This window comes from Sceloporus occidentalis, unplaced genomic scaffold (genome assembly GCF_023333645.1).
Source record: "Sceloporus occidentalis isolate IW3139 unplaced genomic scaffold, rSceOcc1.0.p SCAF_1, whole genome shotgun sequence".
Classification (NCBI taxonomy): Eukaryota; Metazoa; Chordata; class Lepidosauria; order Squamata; family Phrynosomatidae; genus Sceloporus; species Sceloporus occidentalis.
Genome location: NW_028316981.1, coordinates 189,471,331 through 189,496,804, shown reverse-complemented (window position 1 = coordinate 189,496,804; position 25,474 = coordinate 189,471,331). Strand labels below are relative to the sequence as shown.

At 41.5% G+C, this 25,474-nt stretch overlaps 2 protein-coding genes across 3 annotated transcripts in view; one reads left to right on the top strand and one right to left on the bottom strand.

Annotated features, from left to right (window-relative positions):
- Window positions 1-7,955, bottom strand: part of LOC149323129 (transmembrane protein 205-like) — an 18,761-nt gene extending 10,806 nt beyond the window's left edge. Inside the window, exon 1 of one of the 2 annotated variants that reach the window (XM_089487661.1) lies at window positions 7,909-7,955. The gene's annotated coding sequence lies outside the window, so the exon portion shown is untranslated. Of the gene's footprint in view, window positions 1-895; window positions 955-7,908 lie in introns of those variants that run through there. The other variant, XM_089487653.1, reaches the window with a different exon arrangement.
- On the top strand, window positions 5,308-25,474 carry CCDC159 (coiled-coil domain containing 159). The gene is made up of 11 exons (XM_089487643.1): window positions 5,308-5,396; window positions 8,018-8,051; window positions 10,516-10,592; window positions 10,707-10,788; window positions 13,165-13,336; window positions 15,954-16,021; window positions 18,457-18,533; window positions 20,026-20,114; window positions 21,316-21,392; window positions 24,260-24,366; window positions 25,190-25,474. The coding sequence occupies exons 1-10, from the start codon at window positions 5,316-5,318 to the stop codon at window positions 24,355-24,357; spliced, it is 855 nt and encodes a 284-aa protein (XP_089343769.1). The 5' UTR covers window positions 5,308-5,315; the 3' UTR covers window positions 24,358-24,366; window positions 25,190-25,474.

Here is a 25,474-nt window from a genome sequence, read left to right as displayed (position 1 = left end):
AGGCACCACGGGGACTGATAGTTTGCCAACGTCCTTCGCCTTCTCTGTGCCCTCACAAAACTACAGATTCCGCAAAATGGAAGTGGACAGCACTGTGTCTTTTAGTGGTGTCCAAAGACTGCATTCCTGTATTTCTACACTGTAGATGCACCTTTAAAGGGGGCTTGCAGTGCAACCTGGCACTGATAGTTTTCCAAGTGCCCTCACAAAACTACAAATCCTAGGCTTGTACAGCACAGCATTGTATAGTGGTGCCCCAAAACTGCATTCCTGTATTTCTATAATGTAGATGCACCTTTAAATGGGGCTTGGAAGGAGGAGTACTAATGCAACCTGTCACTGATAGTTTCCCAAGGTCCTTCACCTTTTCTGTGCCCTTAGAAAACTCCAAATCCCAGGCTTGTACAGCACAGTATTTTGTAGTGGTGCCCAAAGACTGCATTCTTGTATTTCTGTCGTGTAGATGCACCATTAAAGTGGGCTTGGAGTGCAACCTGGCACTGATAGTTTTTCCAAGTGCCCTCACAAAACTACAAATCCCAGGCTTGTACAGCCCAGCCTTTTGTACTGGTGCCTAAAGACTGCGTACCTTATTTCTACAGTGGAGATGCACCTTCAAAGGGGGCTTGGGGGGAGGAATACTAATGCAACCTGTCACTGATAGTTTCCCAAGGTCCTTCGCCTTTTCCTTGCCCTCAGAAAACTACCAATCCCAGGCTTGTACAGCACAGCATTTTACAGTGGAGCCCAAAAAACTGCATTATTATTTCTGCAAGAAGGGAAGATACCCCCTTCAAAGAAAGGGGGGCTTGCATGCAACTAGACCCCTTCCTCCACTCCTTGCATTGCAGAAAGCATGCCCCCTGCATCCCAAAAGAAACCCAGCAGCACCCACCTCCTGCTTCCTGTCTCTGCTCAGCAGCACCAGCGCAATAGTGAGCGCTTGAGTCCCGCCCCAATCAGCTGAAAGGAGGCTGGATTGGGGTGACGTCATCAAAGGAGGCGTGGCCTGGCGGGACCACGCCCCCTTGTTGCACCTGGCCAGAGGAGGAGGAGCCAAGTGTCTCACCTGGAGCTGGAGGCCAGCAGATGGAGGCAGAGAGAGGGGGCTCCCAGAGGGATGGAGGCCCTGGAAGGGAGGCTCTTGGCTCCAAAGGTAGAGACAAGAGGAAGGGAGGGAGGGCACAGAGACTCCCCCCCAAGGCATGTCCTCCTTTCCCCGGACTCCTGTCCTCCTTTTCAGCCTTCTTCCCTCAGAGTGGCTTACAATTATTATTATTATTATTATTATTATTATTATTATTAAGACGCTTCCCTGCCCTCAGGCTTACAATCTAAAAAACCAAACTTTGAATTTGTTCTTTTACATAAAGGACAGCCTTTCACTATGCCATTGTATTTAATGGGACTTGAGAATGGACAATAATGCAAACGAACATTATACACAAGACATCACAAGGAAACCTATATAACATACTAAGGAAGAGGCAACATACTTTTCTTTCTTAAAAAAACAAACAAAATGGCCTCCCTTTTTCTTGAGCCTCCCTCAGAAGCATGGGTTGGGATTTTGGTTTTGGAGCTCTTCTTTGGGAATGTCCTCCTTGAATGTCCTCCATTTGCCGGTGTCTGGTCTTCTGGTGCTTTTCCAGGACATGTCCTCCATTGCAGCCCTCTCCCCAGGAAGAATTCTAAAATAAGATCCTCCCTTCCCTGGAAATGGCTTCCATTTCCTTCTTCTGTCCAGGAGGAATTCCAAAAGGTCCTCCTTTTCCAGGACACATCCTCTATTTCAACCTTCTATCTAGGAGGAAGTCCTAAAGGACCTCCTTTTCCAGGACGAATCCTCCATTTCAGCCTTCAATGCAGGAAGCATTCCAAAAGGTCCTCCTTTTCCAGGACGAATCCTCCATTTCAGCCTTCAATGCAGGAAGCATTCCAAAAGGTCCTCCTTTTCCAGGACGAATCCTCCATTTCAACCTTCTGTCCAGGAGGCATTCCAAAAGGTCCTCCCTTTTGAGCATCACTTATTTTAAAGTTTTATATTATTAAATTCTACAGTGCTTTACTAATGCTTAGTGCAAAGTCAAATTTAACAGGATAAAATGTTAAAATAAGTGTCTAGGGATGTAGTGGTTTGAGTGTTGGGAGTTCTGCTTCACTAATACTACTTGGAATACTACTTTACTACTACTTTACAGTACAAGAGCCAGCATGGCATAGTGCAATTGTCCTCCAGAGGTTTTGGACTGCAGCTCCCAGAATTCCTAACTGTTGGCCAAGCTGGAAGGGGCTTCTGGAAGCTGAAATCCAAAATACCTGTGGGACAAAAGTTTGGGAATCACCGATGTAGTGGTTTGAGTGCTAGACTAGGACTGGAGTTCGAATCTGTGCTCAGCCACTGAAACCCACTGGGTGACCTTGGGCAAGTCACACTCTCTCAGCCTCAGGGGAAGGCCCTGGGTGGCAAATCCCCTCTGAACAAATCCTGAAAAAGAAAACTTTGTGATAGGTCTGCCTTAGGTTTGCAACAAACAACAAAATGTTTAATACAGTTAAGCAACTTAAAACCCCAAAAGGCCATCTGAATTTAGGCCCTGATATACCCTGCGCTGAGTCCTTTCCCACTGTTTTCGGAATCCAGTGCCCTGCGCTGATTCCTTCCCCTTTGGACCTTGAATTTTTGCTGCAGACTTGGCTGCTGTCAACTTATGCATGAGAGAGGTAGCAAAAATATTGTCTTATATCACCATCTCGTGGCCCATCCGTTCATATGCAAGCCAGCTGCTTAAAATCAAGCAGCCTGATCCCTGTTGCAAGAAAGGGCCAACCTTGTCTTCTACCAAAACTGGACTAAAGATTGACTCGCTTCCTTGAGCCACCTGGAGCCTCATGTTCTGTTAATGCTTTTTCGACAGTCCATCTGCTTTTAGGGTTTGGCACAGGCCTTGCCCAGACAATCGACATCATGGTTGCAATTTAGGCTGCATCCACACTATAGAAATTATCCAATGTGACGACACTTTAACTGCCACGGCTCCATGGTGTGGAATTCTGGGAATTGTAGTTTTGTGAAATATTTAGCCGCCTCTGTCAGACCTCTGGGGCCACAACAAACTACAATTTCCAGAATTCAATAGCATGGAGTCTTGGGCAGTTAAAGCAGTGTCAAACTGGATTAAGATGCGGCCTTAGGCATTGACTACATTCAGGACGTGTGAACACTAAGGATTCAACCTCAATTCATGCCGGATTATTTTTGTAGTAGACTCTTTCTAATCCTATGTCTTTTTTTTTAAACAATGGCCAACCAGAAACGTCTTGAAGCCTATAAATGGGTATGAAACCAACTGTTTTTGTGTGCCATTTGCCTGGCTGCTTCCAAAACTTGGAGACATTATTTTTGGTGGACTACAGCTCCCAGGATCATGGGACTTGTAGTTCAAAAAGTAACCTTAGCTCTGTTCTGGTACTGGTCCATTTTCTATTGTCCACTCAAAAGATCTTTCCTAACATTGGATCCTGAAGGATTTTTTGTTCACCTGCCTTCTGGAGGTAATACTGTAGTTGTGACAAAAAGTGCAGTGGAAAGAAGCAAAAACCCGTACAATACATAACTGAGCTATAAGCATCGCAACTCTAAACTGCACAAAACTTAAAATCAATTTTTTTGGGGGAAATCCCAATTTAAGTAGAGAAATGTACATAAGTAACTCTCCTAAATTCAAGGTACCACCAAACTAGATACAACTAGATAGCAAGAAGAAAGTCAGAAAAGAAATCCTGAATGGACAGCTGGAATTATGCAGATATTGTTGAACTGCAGCTCCCAGCATTCGTCATGGCTGGAGTTGCTAGGAGCTGTAGTTCAGCAACACCTAGAGGGCTGTGGGATTCCCACAAGAGCCAACATGGCATAGTGGTTTGAGTGTTGGACTATGATTTTGGAGACCAGGGTTCAATTCCTTACTCGGCCATGAAACCCATAGGGTGACCTTGGGCCAGTCACAATCTCTCAGCCTTGAGGGGAAGGCAATGGTAAACCTCCTCTGAACAAACCTTGCAAAGAAAGCCCCATGATAGATTCGCCTTAGGTTCGCCGACCTAAGTTGTAAATGACTTGAAGGTACACAACAACCAACAAAGGAGCCCCACCTCTACAACAAATCAATGTAGAATTCAAAGATATAGCCATGTTAATTTGTAGAATCAATATGCGGAGAGATCTTTTAGCACCTTTGAGACTAACTGGAAGAAAGAAGTTGGCAGCATGAGCTTTCCTAGATTTAAGTCTACTTCCTCAGATGATCTGAGTCCATAAATGCTCATGCTGCCAAATTCTTTCTTTCAGTTAGTCTCAAAGGTGCTGCAAGATCTCTCTATGATAAATAAACGTATAGTCCTTTGCTTCACTGTAATAAAAGCTGTCCGCTCATTTAATGGAAACTTCCATCTTAGACTGTCAGGCAAACAGACCCTAAATTTTAAGGACACAACAAAACATTACTTGCAGATCTGTGTCAACTCTGACTGAAGCTCCCTGGCCTAGTCTTGGGAGGGAGTAATTTGAAGCACAAAACTAGAATGGGAGATGCTTTATCCTTCTCCAACCTACTCATTTTCAGCATCATCTCCCATTCTTGAGCTAAATCTCTCTCTGCCCTACCCTCCTTGTGTCTTTGAGGGTTATTATTATTGTTGTCTGCCTTCAAGTAGACTCATGGGGACCTTCTTATAGGGGTTGTCTTGGTGATGTTTGTTCAGAGGGGGTTTGCCTTCTCCTGAGGCTGAGAGAGTGCGACTTGTCCAGGGTCACCCAGTGGGTTTCATGGCTGAGCTAGGAATCGAACCTTGGTCTCCAGAGTCATAGTCCAGTACTCAAAACAACTATGCCACACTAGCTCCCTCTCAGCACCAGGATCATTAAATCAGACTTGATCTATTCTAGGACCCATTTTTGGCTCTCTGAGTCTGAGAGAGTGTGACCTGCTCACAGTCACCCAGTGGGTTTCCATGGGGTTTTGTTTTGTTCCTGGAGTCCAATCCTCAAACCACTACACTATAGTGGCTGTCAGAGGGTTGAGGGTTGAGCCCCTTCTTGAAAGAATGAGCCCACAGTTTGGTTTGCGACACCATCATGCCTGCAGATGTGGGGTTTTGTTTTGGAAAAAGAAAATACCTTTTAGGATTTACAGCTATCAGAGTTCCCCCAGTCAACATCGCTACTCCAACCTGAGCCTGGTCCTGCTTTCTTTGGCTATTCTGCCAAATCAAATTGCAGAGCCTCTGTTTCTTCCTCCCAGGGGCAAGCTATAATGATGCTATCCAAGGACGAGAGAAGTGGAATCACTTCGCCTAACTGGTACTTGGCTCGGGCAAGCAGCACATCACCCATGGTGAGTGTCTTGAGGGGGCTATGGGTGCTGGGGGAGGACAGGAGAATAATTTTGGTGTTCTGCTAAGCTGGAGGTGCTTGTGATCTGTCTCCCTCCAAATGTTGATTCTAGCTTTCATCATCCCTTAGGGAGGATGGAGATTGCAGTCTAACAGTGTCCAGAGGGCCATATGTTCCCATTTTTGTCATTACAGCATTACATGCCATTGACCTTAATTCCCAGCAGCCCTCCCAGCATAGCCAGTGTGAAGGAATACTGAACCTGTGTGAAAAATGAGAGCAGGACATTACACCCTCATCCCTAACATCTGTTCAGAATTTGAAAAACATACTTTTTTTGTGTGGAATATAGCTTCCCAAATTCCCTACGAACCATAACCATTGGACATGCTTGCTGGAGCCAGTGTGGTTTGCTGGAGCCAGTATGGTGTAGTGGTTTGAACACTGGACTACAATTCTGGAGACCAGGGTTCAAATCCCAGCTAGGCCATGTAAACTCACTGGGTGACCTTGGGCAAGGCACACTCTCTCAGCCTCAGATGGCAATGGAAATGGCAATGGTAACCCTCCTCTGAAGAAACTTGCCAAGGAAACCCCATGATAGAAGCACTTTAGGGTCGCCATATGTCAGAAATGACTTGAAGGCACATAACAGCAGCATGCTGTTTCTGGAAGCTGCCGTGGGCAAAAAAGTTTTAAAAAGTAAGATTTCCGCATTCCCATTAACTAATCTACAACAATGAAAATAAGACAAAAAACAAACAACAGAGTAAAACCTCATGATCTAATTATTAAACCCGAACACACTGGTTTTCCCTTTTGCCTGCTTAACTACTTTATAAATGGTTTCCATATTTCTATATATGTCTCTATTGGTTTTCCCCTTTTTAAATTTGTTGTTTCATCAAATTGAACCATTTCATAACTCTCCCCAATCAGTATTGATTTGTGAGTATATACTTAGATTATACAAGGATAATAATATTTAGGCGAGTGTTACACGGTTTTTAAATAAGATGACAACTAGAAAATATGTGAAACGTCTTATTCTTTTTCTTTTCTTCCCTTTCTCTCCCCTTATTATCTCCTTTCCCCCCTCCTGCTTTCTTCTTTTCCTTTCCTCTCTTTTCCTTTTCTTTCCTCTATGTGGGGAGGGGGGGGGGGTGAGGGTGAAAACTGTGTGTTTTTTCCCCCTTGGGTGGAGGTTTTATATATGTATTGTCTGTGTCTTTGTGTTCTTTGTGTTTTTAATTATTGAATAAAATAAATATTAATTTTAAAAGTAAGATTTCCAAGTTCTGCATCTGTGCATGTAGTAGAATGGTGAAACAGAGAGCCTTGGCCTGCGGTAGCCTGCCTCATGTTCTGTTTAGACAGAATATGTAGTTGCTTAGTGGGTGGAACTGTATGGTCCACAGGGGTTGGCGATAAGTTTTGCAGACGTGGTCATGCTTTTAATGTCAATGTGTGATCCAAGCAGGGGGTAACTTGACCTCACCTTGGCAGGGTAAACCTCTCTTCCCTCCTCTCCTGCCCCACTTTTCGAGCATGGACCTCTTACACATGCTTCCTCTGCCACCTACATCATTGTACGCATGAATAAGAACTGTGTAGCTCCCAGTGGGAAATTGCACTGAGAGCCTTTTTGCTCTGTGTGTACCCTCTTTCACAGGTCAGGCTCAGTCAGCAATGAGGGTCAATCTGTGATGGACTGGGGAGTTTATCACACGAAGGAGATTGGGAGTTTATCCCATGATGTCACACAACATTGCACAAAACTTACCATTAAAGTGGTCACAAAGAAGCATTAACATGCATCTTTTTACTTTCAGGATTTCAGCGACGCTGACAATGCATTTCCGATATCACTTTATTTGAGCAATTGCATGTGATAATCATTCACACAGTTACTCACCATTTTTGCTGTATTTGCGGGATGCTTTAAATGCACTTTATCTTTAATGATGAAATTAGCCCCAGTGTGATAAACTCCATAGAGAGAGAGGATTCATTGAAACAAAACCCACAACGTCTGGAATACTTATGGGCAAGCAAGGAATTTCCACTCCTTTGCTGTCGGAATTTCAGATTTCTTTTAAACCACACATTTATAGTCCTGATTCCACTTTAATTGTCATTGCTACATCCTACAGAATCCTAGAATTCAAAGTTTTATTGTTGTTGTTAATGTTAGCTGCCCTCGAGTTGATCTCGACCCAGCTGATGAGACATCTCCAAGATTCCCTGTCCTCCACAGCTCTGCCCAGCTCTTGCAAACTCATACTTGTGATTTATTTAATAGAGTCCAGGGGATCAAAAACACTCTGGCAGAGAATTCTGAACACCTTTCAAAACTACAAATCCCAGATTCTGAGCCAAATTGATATAAAAAATGCTGCAATTGCATGTTAAGAAAACTTCAGTGAAACCCTGCTGTTCACACCAGGTGCCAGGCAGTCTCATAATGCCCTCCCACAAATAATAATAATAATAATAATAATAAATTGGCCCACCTCTACCACGTTCAATGGAGTTATTGTGGCTTTGTGTCCCAAGGCCTTTGCAGAAGGGCTTGCTCACTGAAGCACTAATGGTGATATTATCAACTTCCTTGTACAACAGGGCTCTCTGGAGATTGCTGATGTGAAGCCATCTGGTAAGTATGACATCTCGTCATTGTTGTATATTAGGGATGCTGGCAAATAATTGCAAAATTTCTCTTCCCATTAGGTGAGGTTATATTAATGCTTTTCTAAAAATTCTTTTTCCTGTTTCATGGCTTCTTTGTGAAAAAAATTGTTTTATGCAAGGAAACTTGGGGAGTTTTCAGCAAAAACAATATTTTGTGTAGAAAGAGTGCATCTTTACAGTGTAATCCACTTTTTCTGGACAAAAAAGTTGATTTGTCTGCAAACCCCCACCCCAGCATTTTGTGCAAACAATTTTTCCTCAAGGAATTCCCATTATGCAAAATAATCTTGGTGTGTGTGTAGGTAGGCTTGAGCATTTTCTCAACATGAGGCCTTACTATGTCAAGACCCACTTTCTTTAAAGAATGGGAAAACTGAGGGATGAGAAAATGGATCTTTCACATGGCAGGAGGAGTGTGTGAGATCTAGCATAAAATGAAAAATTAACAGCCAGGTGTGAAGTGTTCAGAGGGGAAACTAGGACAGATAGGTTTATTAAGAGATGGCAACCATTCATTCCTTTTGTAAACAACACATCTGATATCCTGGAACCACAGCAGTTTCAGCATAAATTGGCTTGTTACAGGATCTATATTTTTTTTTTGCAAACTGAAGATTCAGAATTATTCACTGGCAAGAGAAGAAAGTAAATTATATTTAGTCTATACTGGCAAATTGATTATAACGTTGGGTGGTTTCCTTTTAATATAATCTTTTTCATTATATGGCAGTATCTTTACATTTATTGCTTTATTATTGCAGTTGAAGCAAGCTAATTTTAAAAAGAATGAGAAAATTTGTGAGTGTTGTTTACTCTCTGTTTCAAAGCAAGAGTTGACAGTTGTCTGGAATACTGTTGTGTGGCCATCCCAAGCATATCTACCTTCTCAGTGGTTGGGAATGAAGTAGAAGAAAAAAGAAAAAAAGACTTGGTGCAGAATTCCACCCTCCAGATGGACCTGAAAACAGACCAGAGTACAGCAGTTCTTACTGATGTGTGCCTGCTGTCAGAAGCCATGCTTACTTTTGAAAATTAATAGTGGTGGGACTCAGCACTATCCTTCTCCTCTTGAGTCCCAGACAATGACTAGAAAAATTTCTTCCTTGGGCTGGCCCAATCCATCCTCCTCACTTGGGGTCCAGCCTTACTCCGGCTGCATTGGGAAGCCAGATTTCCCTGATCCTCTTTGCTTCTTACAGCAAGGAAGAAATGCTTCTAGTCATAGTGTGGGACTCAAGAGTAGAAGGATAGTGCTGAGTCCCACCACTATTAATTTTCAAAAGTATGCTTGGCTTCTTTAGCAGGCACACATCAGTAGGAACTGGTGAACTCTGGACTGTTTTCTGGTCCACTGGAGGTTTCATCTGAAGGGTGGAATTCTGCACCAAGACACTTTCTTTTAAAAAAAGGCATTTATAGCTTGAAATAAGTTTTTAAAAACGTTTAAACAACAGCTGTCACAATCCTTCAGCTTATATGGCCGCTAAGTATTTTGGATGGAGTGATTCTGAAAATTGTCACCCCAGAAAAGTACTTTTCCTAAGTGTGTGCTTCATGGAAATTCAGAAGTCAGAATTCTGTGCAAAGAAAACCTGAATTCTTTTAATTATGAAATCAACAGATATTTGCATGCCTTTGTTCTGGAAAAAGCAAACAAACATGCTGTCTTTTGGGGAAGGACAGGAATGGTGCTTTGTAGGCATCACCAGGGTGTTTCCTTCCTCCCACCCCAAAAAATCTTCTGGCTATTTTCCTGTGACTCACAAGCCCTTTACCATACAAAGTTAAGTAGCACAGGTTAAGTGGGTTGGGTCTAAGTGTGCTCTCGAGAGATCTACAAACACTGCATTGAGTACTTACAAGTCACGGATGGGATGGTCTACACATTTGTGCCCTCTCTCCAGCATGTTCAGCAGAGGGAGGAGTGGTGATGGACTGCAATTCCCATCAGTTTTACCTGGTAGAGCCCAATGGTGAGGGTTAACAGACGTTCCAGCCCAATACTACCTGGAGGGCGAAACATTGCCCATCTCTGATGAAAAGCTCTGTAGTCTAGTAATAAGCTATCACTGTAGGCACCTGCCTTCACATTACCCCATAGTCCTTACTTTGTGTAACTCTTGAAATCTTGGAAGTATTAACAGTGGGGAGGGGGAGTCTATGGTGGAAAGAAGTCAAGATCTCTCATGAGTCAAGAGCTTCCTGACTCCAGTAGGTCACTACTGAAGACCAGAATTCTGTTTGGAAGGCTGGTGGCATTTTGCTCTTGTTAACCATGATAGTCTTAAGGTTGCAATAAGTCAGAAATGACTTGAAGGCACAGAACAACAACAACAACCCCGAACAACCTCCTTGGCCAGTTCCTGACACCATGTCATCTGAAGCTAATGGGTCTTGTTCATGTCTAACTTCTGTGCTTCCCTTCACAGTGATGCTCACAGAATCCCAGATGATCCTGAAAAATGACCTGGAACTCATCAAAGCTCAGCTCTATGCCCAAACTAAAGTGAGTATGATGGAAATGGGTAGGCTGTGGTGGGTGTGGGTGGAGTAAGCTCAGATTTTTCAAAAGGCAGCCACAGTGTGCATTAACCCCCTCTGTGCTGTGTCCTTCTGACAGGCTTTCCAGGCACTCAGCCACTCCATTACTTTGTTGGAACAGGAGAGCAACCAGCAACAGAATAGGATCAAGGAGCTAGAAGGTGAGGAGCATGGCAGTAAGAAATGTTCACTCTTGCTGGCATTTGGTTTTTAAATGTATGTTGCTGCTGCCAAAGCTTGGAAATTTTACCAGATGGAGGAGCAGTATAGCTCTGAGCTCCTACAGCTAATATAACCATGGTCATACTAGCTGGTAAATTCTGGGAGCCATCATCCAATTCAGTACATCCTCTAAGGACTTTATCACATGAAGGCTGAAAAGTGGAATAAGAACATTACATCCTATCACATGATGCTGTGTCTGTTCTGTAGCTGGTTTGTAGTCCATCCATTTCTGGAGCGATCTTTCTCATTGATAGGCAAAACCTGTCAATGCCTTTCCATCCCTCTGCTTTTCCACTTTGATTCATGTTTGATAAGTTCTTCATGTTGCAGTTCTCACATGTAAGCAGTCACTTGATGCAATTGGGCATGATTTTGCTCCTCTCCCTCATTCCTCATACCATTCCCAAGCAGAGAACTCCTGCTTTTATTTTATTTTTATTTTTTTACTTAATGGATTGCCATAACTGAGCAATTGCACTAAAAATAAAATAAATAAAAATAAACATAGACCAAAACGTATGCTGGGAAGGACTTAGGGCAGGGAGGCAGAGCTATGGAGTCTGGACTGAGGAAGATAGAGCCCAGGCAGAAAATGCGCCATGACAATTTGGAAGAGTTGTGCGATAGTGATTGTCCCCAACCTGAGGCACCTTACAAGCCTGTAATGATAAAGTCCTAAGCATATACTTATTTTCTTCTGTATGTTTGCAGTGTGGTCCCTAGTGCTTCTTCCATTTCTGAATCCATATGATGATATTGTGCCCCAAATCTTTATAGGGCTGCAGGGATGATGGTAAGATATTAATCTTCCAAGATTCTGTCCACTTGGAGTTCTGCATGGAGCCACTCATTTTATTAAGTTTCTAGCACTCATGGTTGGAAAAGCTCACTTGAAATAGCATTAGTAGAATATATAGTTTCCATCCTAAGGCCTTCTTCAGAAGCAGCATTGGAATTAATTGAAGAAGGTATGCCCAGTTCCTCTTCTGGGCATAACTCGTTGCTTTGTCAAGATGGATGGGCATGGGGGAGAAGGCAGATACTGGGAAGACCAATTCCTTCCATTGTCCATGCTGGTCGTGGGGTGTCTGGGAATATGTGTGCATGTGCATACATACATACAAACATACCTTCAAGCCACCTGTTGATTTATGGCAATCCCCTGGATTTCATAGAATTTTCTTAGACAAGGAATAAGAAGTGGTTTTGCCAGTTCCTTCCACTGAAATATAGCCTACAGCACCTGATATTTATAGAATCCTAGAGTTGGAAGAGACCCCAAGGGCCACCCAGTCCAACCACCTGCCATGCAAGAAGACATAGTTCCATTCTATGAAATATAGCCTACAGTACCTGGTTTTTCTTGGCAGCCTCCTATCCAAGTACTAACCAGGGTTGACCCTCCTCAGCTTCCAAGATCATAGGATCTGGTGCATTTAGGGTATTTAGGCTTATATGCTGGGAATAGTTATCTAAAATAATAACATTTCCGTGTCCTGCAAAGAGGGGATCCTTTTCCAGGTTTAGATAGTATTTTGGATGAGGTGAATTTTAGTAACAGCTGCCACTTCTTTAGTCAATGAATTGAACTTTGCTTAGGCAGGAAAAGCTCAATGAAATGGACAATTTAGGGGCAAAGTGAGAAGCAGCAAGAAAAAATCCTGCTCTTTTCCAAACAGATCACTTTGCATATTGTGTGAAGGGCTTGGGAAATGACCTAAAACCTATAGCTCTTCAGGATTCTTAAGAGTTGTGATTCTTTCCAAGCTTTTGCTGCATGTGACAGCAAGGGTAAACTATGTGGAAGCAGTTTTCCAGATGTTTGCCAGATGTGCTCACAACCAATTAATATTAATTGTAGAAATTACCTCCCTCTCTCAAAGCACATCCATTAACCCCCCCAAAAAACAACAAAACAAAACAAAACAAAAAACCTGGCACTAAGGATGCCCAAATTAATTTTATTTTTGTATACGTTTTTCTGCTTTTAGCTGATACATTGTGGTGAGGGAGGAAGCATTGTAAAGTCTCTGTTCCTCCCTTTTCAGCTCTCCTAGCATGTCCAAGACATTTTCAAGCTTATCTCCATAGCCTTAAAGACTAAAAACCTATCAGTTTTTTAAATGAAAGTATGAGAGCATTAGCATGTTAAATTCTTTACCTTTACGTTTTACTACTTAAACCCTCATTTGCACAGTATCCTCAAAGATGTTCAGAACAGGTATTCCCTCTTGGAACTGGTGTTGGCTATTCTGGGCTGCACTTTCACCAATAGTCTTGTTAAGTCATTCCTTCTGTCTGTTTCTTTCAAGGAGAAGTACAGTTTGCTCGTCACTCAGCTCCTGAGGAGACAATTGATGGGCTAATGCAGAGGAGGATCCAGGAGGTTTGGAGAGCCATGGCCAAAGAAGTGGAGGGACTCCAGGGTTCCATGATCCAGAAGGAAAGCTCAATGAAGAATCTGTCTCAAGAAGTCCTTGAAAGGTGGGAGAAAAGTTGTGGGGCTGAGGAACAAGGGAATGAAGGAACTATAAACTGGAACACACAGTAGTTGCAATCTTACATGGCTCAACATGGTGTAGTATGCAGAACTATGCTACACTGAATCATTTAACACCACCCAGACCTACTGTAGACCCACTGAAGCCTCCCCCAGTCATTCTGCACCTGAAGGAGACCAGGGGATCACAGAAGTACCTCATTATGTCCCTGAAGCCAGACATGAACCAATTGCATAATTTTCCTGAGGATCCCATTGGGGTTCTCTGTACGTCTCAGCAGCTAGTGTAATCATTTTGTGTCATGCTGCAAGGGCATAGCCAAGTGCTTTTGCAATTATCTGCACTCTCCTCCAGGCATGGAATGTCCATAACTCTTCAGCTGCTCTATGGTAGGTCCTGGAAGAGGGACTTTGGTCTCAGTGGAGTGAGGAAGGGGATACCAACATCTTCAGCAACCAAAAATAGACATACACTAGTGTGAAGTTAATTTACACCCATATCTAATAGTATGGCCAGTGAGCGCAACACTTTGTGGTCCTTGACACAATCATAGAGGAAGACTTTACCTATGGAGATTAAATGAGAGACTTGCCCAAGGGGTCCCACTCTGTTCCTGGCTAAGCTCTGTCTTTGTAGGCAGGAGGGGAAGTTTTAGCCCTCCAGATGTTTAGACCTATAAATCCCATCAGTCCCACCAGCATGACTAATGGTTTGTAACTATTGTCACTGCAGTCTCAAATTTCCAAGAGCCAAAGGTCCCCCACCTGTGCCAGAGGCCCTAATGTCAATTATCCTTTTGGTGCTCTTGCAGAGAGACATAGGAGTTTATCAGACAAGGGAAACTGGAAGTATAATCCAATTGCAATCTGAACGCAATCATGGGGTTTAACGTTATTGCGTGATAACCCATTATAAGCAAATTCAGGCAATGGGAAGTCAGTCCGAGTGCAATCATGGGGTTTCACATTATTGCATGATAGACTACCGCACGCAAATTTGGGCAATGGTATGCTATTTTCAGGCAATGAGAAGTCAGTTCGAACGCAATTCACATTCACATAAATTTGCCGAACTAGCGAATTCTGGCCCCACTTTCTTTTCATTCGAAATTAAGAGAAATTCCTCCCGTGTGATAAAGTTCATAGAATTTTTGAAAAATTGGAATCCAGAAAAAAAATTGTTTTTGGAGGGAGGGTGGAAAGTAAAGCGGTTTTGGAAAAAAATTAAAAGATGCCATATTATCACTCTTTACAGATTGAGAGTCACATTGTTGCTTCAGGAACATAAAATTCATGATGTGTAATCTGCCTTTCATAGAAATATCTGATGTATTAAAAGTACAGTTTATTCTGGAAATAATTATAAATTGAATGTACTTTTAAAATATTATTATTACAAATGGGAGTGACAAGATCCTAAACTGTAAGGAACAGCTGCACTGTAAGGAACCCCTTTGCTTTTGTCAGTTTGTGTGGTGCAGTGAAGAAACCATTTAAAACAGCGAAACCATTAACATTAATAAAACAAACAAAACTATTTTGTCTCCTCTAGTCTCCATAGCATTAAGCAGGTATAAAGCATTCAGTCTCTTAAAAAGAACTGTGAAAAGGAAACCAAGACCAGGAATTATAGTAATGTGAGATACAGTTTATATTGCCTGAACCTGAAACTCCCTGCTATGTAGATTTTTAAGAAAGAATGTGTGTATATGTTAATATATAAACACCTTGTCCAACCTTGTCTTAAATATCTTATTCATCATTCTAAAAGAAATTATCCCATAATCTATTTTTCTGGAGGGAAATGGCTCAGAAAAATGTGGAACCTTCCAGTTTTCTCCCCTGAATTTTGTGAAGGCTTTTTCCTGGGAGAGAGGGAGTGTTTCTTCCCATTTATTATTCTGGTTCTATTTCCCAGGCCTTGAGATTTCTACTCTTGCAGGAGACTTAGCGGTTATTCACACGTTTTGTTTTGCAATGTGGCTATGCGAATAATCTCACTCACGCATTCGCAACTTGTTGCTTACACTATTTTTTAATTTAATAATCTCATTCACACAATTCCAATTTATTGCTCGCACTATTTTTTAATCATAACCGCATCTCTGCACATCTCTGTGAGTTCTGTTGCTCAGACCTGTCAGCATTGCGAATAAAGATGGAGTCGATGATGCAGATGTATTCGAAACACATTCAAGACTTGTAGAGTTTTATATCAGTTTATTCCATATCAGTTATTGATACAGCCAACTATGTGAATATTTCAGGAAAACAAATCAAAACAAACAAAACCGAGATCTATTATCCTGGGTTTTGCGGGTTTTTTGGCAACCCGCTCCCAAACTGAATTGGATGCATTTGAAAGTCATTTGAACAACACAGATTCAACCCTGTTCTACTGGAATTATTTACACCATCTGAATAACCCCTTACTGTTATCCTGGAGGGAAAGGAACATGGCAGAAGATGCTAAATAGACTCGGGGCCAAAAGGGAAGTGATAGCATACTGAAGAGTGTTGCTCCTATGCCTGATAATTGAAATTACTTTTGAGTGTGTTCTGAAGTTAATCTTTGCTTCCTCTCCCTTTCTTCTCCGGCAGCAAGAAGTTCCTTTGGGAGGAGCTGGAAGCCGTGCAGGGTGAACTGCGGCGCATCCATCAGAAACTGAGTATGTCACTACTATGATTATGTTATTTGGTGATATCTGCAGTGCATCTGGTCCATTCTCTTCCCCAATGATAATTTTGCTCCTGCAATATTTTTCTCCTCCACTTCCCTACCCTCTCCCACATGCCTTGCATAGCAGAGTGATCCTCCAAACCTCTTGGATCATCCTCTGCAGTAGAACCGCCCCCCCCCCCCCCAAGTGACCAGGTCACAAATGCTAACTTTCTTGAACCTCACTGATATTTCTGCCTGTTTGATCAGTTGGTGATACGCAGGGAAGCAGAAAGAAAAGTTGCTGAGTTACCACTCAATTAGCTTTTATAGTAGTAGTAATAGTTGTTATCCTCTCCTTATCCCACCATGAGATCCAAGGTGACTTACAACAATGTTAAAACAACATAGGCTTTAAAAAAATTGATGATAAAGTTAAGGCACCTGAAAACAGTTGATAGAATTGTGGTCCTCCTGTGTTTTTACAATTAAGTCTGGAAAAAACGGGGTTTTTTTAGACTACAACTTCCAGAATCCTCCCACCAGCATGTCTACTTTTCCTGACTCTGCAGTTATCACCTTGTTAAGCTCTTCCTCTTATAAGATGAATTTAATATCTAGACTGATAACTCATTATTCTCTTTCTTTCATTTTCATTTTAGATTAGCTGCTAATCTTTCAAGTGTGGTTATACCTTTTTTAATTAATAATCCCTCATACAAGCATTCTTGTAGCTCTACATTTTTTCAGAGTTATAAGAGCAGGATGAGTGTCAGAACTATTGACACAATAACATAAGCCATTCCATTTAAACATTTGGTCTTCTGCTGATGGGCCAAAGGCTCACCCCAGTATGACAGCCCTTTCTAAGATGGGTTTGCAACATCAGCACTACCATTGTACAAAGATATGGTAGCAAATTTAATGTTGGAGCCCCAAATGTGTGTTTGGCTCAAGGTCAAGAAAGCTTTCAGATTGCTGCGTGTTTCAGCAAAAGCTGAAACATCCCTTATCATCATCATTTTTGTGCTGCCTTTCTCCCAGAAAGGAAGCCAAGATGAGTGACAAATAAAAACATTATAAAAAACACATTTCATTAAAACCTCTGCCATCGAAGGGATAAAGCAAAATGTCAGGATGACTAGTGACAGACCTTTCACTGGCCACTGAAGAAAGTAAGAATAGGGAAAAAGATATTCTGGGAGAAGGTTTGGAAGTAGAGAGAGCAAATGGAGTAGTTTTAATACAGGGGTAACTAACTTTTTTTTGTCCATGCCCCACATGGCCCACTGACAGTGATGGAGTCATGGGGACCTTGATATGTTGGACTACAATCCCCAGAAGTCTTTACCATAGGGTGGCTAAGGCTGCTGGGAACTGAGGGGCTCGACAGACGGGCGGCTCAATATTGCCCCTTTGAGCCCCGGATGGAGTCCGCAGCAATCAGACACTGCAGCCTCTAGAAGGACCAAAAAGAGCCCGCTTCCCAGTGAGTTCTTTTTGTGTCCCAGAAGGGGCACCACAGGCGCTTGCACACCTTGATAACGCCCCTTCCACGAAGTGAGGTTTGGTGCAGCACTGCCTATGCATCATCGTGGCACGCCCAGTGTGGATGGGCACACGCTATAATGACACACGGGCAGCGGAACAAGGGCTCGGAGCATGTGAACGCTCAGCCCTACTGCAGCCCTAGTATGCGGTCAGGCCAGCACAAAGTGCCGGTCTGTACTGCCTCTGAGTTCAGAAGCATGGGAGGGGAGAAGAATACATGATTCCCATCCTCGTGTTGTGCTTTTCTGAACAGCATGTCCAGAGTTAACCTCCTGTGTCTGCCATCTCTCCTGCGCTGGCAACTTTATCCATCCATAGCTTCCTCTCAACAGGTGACCAATATGCTTTTCTTCTCTCTTTCTGTCTCTCTCTCTGTCTCTCTCACTCTTTTTTTCTTTCACACACACAGACAGAAGTTCCCTCCACTACTTTACTATTGACAAACAGCAGACCAAGGGCTCATGGCCTCAATGTCTTCTCCACAGGGACTCTTACCAGGCTGTAGGTCTCTCCTGCAGAGTGGGGAGACCTTTTCAGGGCCTACTTGTACAAGTGGCCATTTGCCTCCTGCACTTCATCCAAGAGATGAAAAGGGACAGATGCACTTTAAATAGCTTGTTTTATAAGCTTTACCTGGTTATATAAGCTTCATCTGCTGAAATTTCCTCTTCCTCACAACTGTTAAAGGAGCAGTAGCCATGCCCTTTTTTCATCTGCATCCTACAATAGAAGTGGAGAAATCAATCTGTTTTCAAGTTTCCATGTAGTCTGTGATTTTTCCCCCTACAAAAGCAGAACAATTTACATTTGTTCTTATGCAAACCTTTCCATAAGCTACACAACTCTTCCTACTGTATACATGTATAATTGGGTGTGCTTGGGCTTTTATCTTAGAGGACCAGGAAGTTGACATCACAAGGAACCTGGTCAGCATCAAGAAGATGCAGGAGAATCAAATGAAATGCACCAAGGTGAGTGCCTCTGTTCAGCTCTGACTTCAGTGGGGATCCCAGTATCAAAAGATGGTCACCTGTAGGGCTTTTCCAGAAAACTCCTTTTGCTCATTGTACATGCTCTAAAACAGGGGTGGGTAACCTTCCATTCTCCAGAAATTTTGGACCACAACGGCCACAGTCCCTTGCCATTGGTCAGACTGGGTAGGGCTGTTGGAAGTTGTAGGCCAAATGTATATGGAAGGCCAAAAGGTCTTAGTCCTTCCATTGACTACTCCACAGGATGTTTGTCAGCCTGAGTGGGATAAGAAAGTCCTGGTCTGTATTTTATGAAAAGTTTCTGCCTTGCGATTTGGCTCACAAAAAGATGCCCATCAACAACAGCTGATGGCTTGGTTGTATCAGGGAGTGATTTATCTGTAGCTTTCCAAGGTACTGAATACTAAATATGTTCAAGAGCATAGACAGCTCTCATAAAACACTCTTGTAAAATCTGGAGTAAGAGGAACTTATGCGAGCCAACATGGTGTAGAGGTTTGAGCATTGGACTATGACTCTGGAGACCAAGGTTTAATTTCCCACACAGCCATAGAAACCCACTGGGTGACCTTGGGCAGGTCATACTCTTTCAGCCCCAGAAAAACCCATTATAGGTTCACCTTAGGCTTGCTATATGTCAGAAACAACTTGAAGGTACACAACAACAGCAAGGAGGGACATATACAGGATGAGTATTCCTTATCTAAAAATGCAAAATCCGAAATGTGACAAAATCCCAAATGGATGGCTCAGATAGTGACGCCCTTTTTTTCTGATGGTTCATTGTACACAAACTTTGTTTCATACACAAAATATTGTGCATAAAATTACCTTCAGGTCATGTGTATAAAGTGTATATGAAAGATACATGAATTTTGTGTTTAGACTTGGATCTCACCACCAAGATATCTCATTAAGTATATGTAAACATTTCAAAATCCCAAAAATTCCAGAATACTTCTGCTCCCCAGCATTTCAGATAAGAGATACTCAACCTGTAATAGCAAAATGGTGTGGGGGACAGAAATAGGAACAGACTAACCATTTCAAGGGTTGGGCCAGTTGATTTTGTTATACGTTTTAAAGGAGAAGGTGTGTATAATATAGCAAAAATCAGGCAGGTCACTGGCAATGGTTGTGTACAATCCATTCTGGGTTTTAGTCCAAATTTTGAAATAGCTCTCCTTTTTTCAGCTAGAAAATAGATCCTATATTCAGATAGGTTCACTACCTTGGATAGTTGCTTTAGACTAAAACCTGGATTTGTTTCCTCACCAATTTTGACATCACCAACTGCTGCCAGTCCCTGGTGTCTTGCCGCAGCGCTGATGTTAGACCTCTCAGTCCATGGGCCTGTGTCAGTCCAAACACACTTTGAAAAATTCACCCTGCTCTGTGAAACACAGTATCTTACTGGACATCAATAAAAAAACTGATCATTTTTTGTTGTGGCCCTCTCCCCCCCCCCCAGATCCTGAGTCAACTGAGGGGCAAAATCCCAGAAAATACTTCAGAAGCAGTGGATAATAAGCCAATGTCTGAAGAGCTGAATGACATCTGGTAAGACTCCATGGAGAGGGTCAAGTCACTGTCTGCCCATCTGAAGCTATTTCATATTGCTGTGGGCTCTCTCAGAATATGGAAGATACTTAGGAAGCAGGAAGAAGCTCTTGGAAACTTTAGCATCAGACAACTTAGTGGCATCACTAGGATTGGCATCACCTGGTGCGGTAACTCACAGTGCCACCGACCTCCATTGGACTCTTCCCATACCACACCATACAGAATCCTTAGTAATGTTTTTTGTATTAATGTTACTCATAAATCATAATTCCCTTATATCACTGATATAATGGCATGGCAATAGTTGTGACATAAACAACTAGCAAAATTAAAACAATAACTTTAAATTACAGTATATACACACCACTTAAATGTATTAACATGCACATGGTTTCATGTAGTTAAAATGAAAATTTGGTAAGATGTGATGTTTTAAAAGAAAAATTAAAAAGTATTTTTTTTTTAAATTTAAATTTTAAAATGAGAAAACCACAGGCCTCTTCTTTGCCCTCTCACTGAGCCTCATACCATCTCCAGCATTTTAAAGGGAGGCAGGTGAACACCACAACTTTTCTGCCAAAAGGGAGTTGTTTGGGGAACAGTGGTATCAGGGCCGTCACCTAGTGATGGCCCTGAGACATTTTTTTTCCATTTTACAGAATGCTGGGATTCCTGACATTTTCATACAAGCGGATCCATATCCGAGTATAAAAACAACTTTTAACTTAGTAAAGTTGATCTTTCGGTTCATAGCTGCTAAAATTGCCCAGCCAACATCCCTAAGGGAGATTCTGGGAGTTGTAGTCTAAAAGATGCTAACCTTTTCAAACTCTGATCATTGAATTTGAGTTGCAGATATCTAGACATGAATCGAGCGGTTCCCTTCCAGGCACATGGATTGAGCCCCAGAAGGAAACCTGTGTGACTCAGTCTCACAGTGTAAAAAATAAACATCTTGGATCCCTATGTATATAACTATAAGATGAGAAATTGGGCTAGGGCTGAGGGATCAACAGGAAAGTGGTGGTCTCAGGTTCAGAACCTGGATGACATTTTTGGCCTGAGTAGGTTGCTTCCTGGACTACCAGCATGGAAGGAAGAAGGAAGTGGGTGGGAAGTCTTTTTCCTATTTAATCTTAGCAGCAGAGAATCTGGGAAGGAAGTTCTCATTGTATCTCGGTCTCTCTCTCACACACAGGTCAGCTGTCAACACCCTCCGTAACTCCTTCCCTGGAGGCATCTGGAGTGACAAGAGAGGGTCTTCAAGAACAAAAGGCAAGTTTACAACAAAAAGGATTACTTAATAATAATAATAATAATAATAATGATAGGATTTATTTATATGCCGCCCAATCACTGGGAATCCGGGCGGCTTACAACAGATAATTGCTTCACTTATAGGCAATTATAGGAAATATTTAAAATGGATGAGAAAAATTGAGACTTTGAAGAGGGTAAAAAGACCGAATTGGGGAAAGTAATTGTTGGAGTCCAAAAGAAAACTATAGGGTTAATTTATAAAGCATTGTTAAATTGAGATGGAGGAGGAAATTATTAAGGAGCCAATGTTAAAATGGACAAGGAGTGTAGGCCACCCAGTTTAGTTGGAACAATGGGAAAATACTTAGTTGAGAGGGATTGTTTCACAAAACCTAAGGGCAAATGTTTTATCAATGGTATCTATCTCTGGGGAAGCTAGCTAAAATATGCAAACTAAAAGAAAACAGATGCTGGAAATATGAAAAAGAGAAGGGGAATTTTTACCATTGGAGTTTATCACACAAAGGAGATTGGGAGTTTATCCTGTGAATATCCTGGAAAAGTCATGTGATTACGTGAAATGATTTCACACGACTTTGCACAAAACCTACCATTAAAGCGGTCACAAAGAAGCGTTAACATGCATCTATTTACTTTCAGGATTTCAGCGGCAATGCATTTCCGATATCACTTTATTTGCACAATTGCGTGTGATAATCATTTGCGCAATTACTCATCATTTTCACTTTATTTGCAGGATACTTTTAATGCACTTTAATCTTTCTTTAATGCAGAAATTAGCCCCAGTGATAAACTCCGTAGTTGGTGGGTATGTCCAAGAGTTAAAAAATACTGGAAAGCCATAAAAGAATTTATAGAAAATATTTTGAGCATTAAACTCCAATTAAAACCAGAACTATTTTTATTAGGAATAACGGAGGACAGTCCAGAAAGAAAATTTGGAAAAATAATTTTTTATATGATAACCACATCTAGGATGATATTCGCACAAAAATGGAAAACATGAGATATCCCCACAAATGAGGATTGGTTGTTAAAATTATATGAAGCAATAGAGATAGATAGATTAAGTTGTTTTGGTAAGATACAATTCTTTGAGAAGATTTAATAATGAATGGGGAGTGGTTAAGGAATATTTAAAGATAAATGAAGAAAAATAGAAGCAATAAATTTAACATAGTAAAATAATAATATATAGAGAGGCAAAGCTAAACAAAACAGTGATATAAGAGTAAGATGATAAAAGGGAAGTACAAGAAGAGGAAGGAATGGGATTAGGGGAGGTTCATCATGGGGATAGGATAAAGGATGAAACCCATGAATGGTAGGGATTAGAAGGTAAAGAAAGCCACAGAGTAAAGATACTGGCAGATAGGAAGTAGTATGAATGATATGATATGAATGTGAGAATATTGTGTTTGTGAGATGAGTGAAAAACAAAGAGGGTGGGAAAAGCAGAAGGAAGGGTATGAAAAAAGTAATGTAATTGTAAGAAGGTATGAATAAATGAAGAAGGGTATGAGAAGGGCTGAATAAGGAAGGATGGATCAAGAGGATGTATGGAAGAGGGAAGGAGATAAGAAAGTATGGAGAAGGATAAGAAGAAAAATGAAAAGAACAATGAAGAAGTAGAAGGGATGAAGATTGAATACTGAAAGTTAAAGGATGGAGAATGAATCAGAAAAAGTAGGAGGGTTAAGGAAATGTCATGGAGGGTTATAGAAGGGATGAGAAAGAAAGTTTGAGTTAGGTGAACGAAAGTATGAGTAAAAGGGGAAGAAAGGAAGGTGAGGGTATAGTGAGGGTGACTACGAATTGATATATTATGATTTACTTAATGTTATATATGTATATTAAAATTAAACATATAAATGGAGTTTTATGGAAAGTAGGAGGGGATACAGTTATTAATTATATAGGAAATAGGATAGTATGATTGTTTGTAAGTAGTAGTAAGTAGAATTTTTTTTAGGATGGAAGTGTTATGTTTAATTGGTGGGGGTCGATGGTTGTCCGTAATATTTGTTGTTATTATTATTTGTGTTTTTAAAATATTAATTAAAAATAAAAATTAAAAAAAGAATAAAAGGCAAAAAGAATAAAAGAAAAAGTGACCTGTTTCATGAGTGTTATCTGTAGGGTTTCACTGGGATCTTCAGCCAGAGCAAAGCAACTTTATCACAGTAGGAATTCTGAAAGGACATGTTGGTAGCAGCAATATGGGAACTGGCCCTGAGCAATAGTAGGCCTTGCTTAGTCTAAACCAGTGAAGTCCAAACTCTCGCCTTCCAGGTGTTTTGGACTTCAGCTCCCAGCATCCCAGACCATTGGCCAAGGTGTCTGAGGCTTCTGGGAACTGAAGTCTAAAACACATGGAGTTTGGACATCACTGCTCTAAACTATGGGCAGCAGAACATGTGGGGTCAGGGAATTGGTATCCTAATTAGTTTACACAGTACAATAGACTTTGGTTTCCACTGGGGTTTGGTTCCAGGACCCCCTGTGGATACTAAAATCTGTGGATGCTCAAGTTTCGTTACATACAGTGGCAAAGTAAAATGCGGTCCCTTAAAAACAGTAAAGTCAAGGTTTACTTTTTGGAATTTAGATATTTTAAAAATATTTTCAAGCTGTGGATGGTTGTAACCATGCATACAGAATCCATAGATACAGACGGCCGAGTGTACTGTCTGAAAATTATCAATTTGTTCAGCACCTCATGAGGTTTTTTTGAGGTCAAAAATACCCCACTCACATTTTTAAAAAAGGAATAAATGGGTGAGGCATCTGGCCCCCAATGGTTCTGTTGTACTTCCCAACCCAGCCCTGACTAGCAAGATCTTGCTTGGTTTCTCTTACAGGCCGGGTGAGTCGTCAGCACCGGAAGGTTAATGTGCCTGGTTCTGTTTCCGACTCAGCCATGCATCAGCATCGCAGCTCTTCAGAGCACAGCTCATAAAATGAAGAGGTGAGCTTCTCCACCAGGAATCATTCACCTTTCCCTCTATCTCCAGTTCTTCCAGTGTACTCCCCACTAGGGATGGAAAGAGAATTCATTGTTATAAATCCCTAGCAGAAAAAAATGGTTTCCCCAACACTTGATAAAGCCAACCAGGGAGAGTAAGACACGGGCAAGAATTTTATGCCATTGTTACCCAATATTATTGGATCCTGAAATGTTTTGATAAGTAATTGTATGCAGATATTGTATATGCATACAATATATATATATATTTCTTTGCCCAAAATGTAGGATTTGCACCAAGAATATTTCTTTCACTTCTTTTCCATACAGCCATATATGCTCCTTTTCTTTTCTTTTTTGCAAGGTTGCCAATTTTTGTGTAGAACAGAACTAGTTTGTAGAGAGAAAATCCACATAGCTACCTGGAAACTGTATTTTTTTTACAAAAAAAGTACTTCTGTGCAGAATAATTTCCTGAAACACTTTGGGTGTGTGAATACCAGGTGAGAACAGCACAGAAACACTTTTTGCCTCCTGCAGCAGGGAGGAAATTATGGAAATCATTTGACTTCATAGGCAGGGATGAAATAGTTGAATATTGGCATCCTATATCCTAATTAACAACAGGATCTGCATTTCAAGGTGCATTTCAAGCCCCTCCCAGCTTTCCTTACCCCAAGGTGGACAAAGTGCAAACCTTCAGATGTTGTTGGACCACAACTCCCAGCATTCCTTATCATGGGCTGTCCTGGAGGGGCCACCCTGCCTTATGCTTACTTGTCAGGCAATAGGAAAATTAACTGCATCTCTGCTCCTTTCTTCTTAGTTCTGCAATAAGACTCAAAGATCTGGACAGAAGCTGAGACTTTCTTCTGAGCTGAATTATTGACTGTGCAGAGGAAATTAAACCAAACTGCTTGTTCTGTGCATCATCAACATGGGAAGGTGTCTTATCATGTCTCAGCTGTCTTGATCCATCAGGCTTTGTATTGTCATTTGCATGACCACTGTAATCAGAGGCTTAGATGAGAGTCTCTCCCAGTTATACATGGAAATTCCTGGAACTGAATTTAGGAACTTCTTTATGTGAAGCATATGTTCTGTCACAGAG

What these genes read in the sequence shown, in the direction of transcription:
- CCDC159 (XM_089487643.1), top strand. Translation starts at nt 5,316, where the DNA reads ATGATGCTATCCAAGGACGAGAGAAGTGGAATCACTTCGCCTAACTGG. An exon ending in AGCTCTATGCCCAAACTAAA is followed by an intron (nt 10,593 to 10,706) that starts GTGAGTATGATG and finishes TCCTTCTGACAG; the next exon opens with GCTTTCCAGGCACTCAGCCA. An exon ending in AGGGTCTTCAAGAACAAAAG is followed by an intron (nt 21,393 to 24,259) that starts GCAAGTTTACAA and finishes TTTCTCTTACAG; the next exon opens with GCCGGGTGAGTCGTCAGCAC.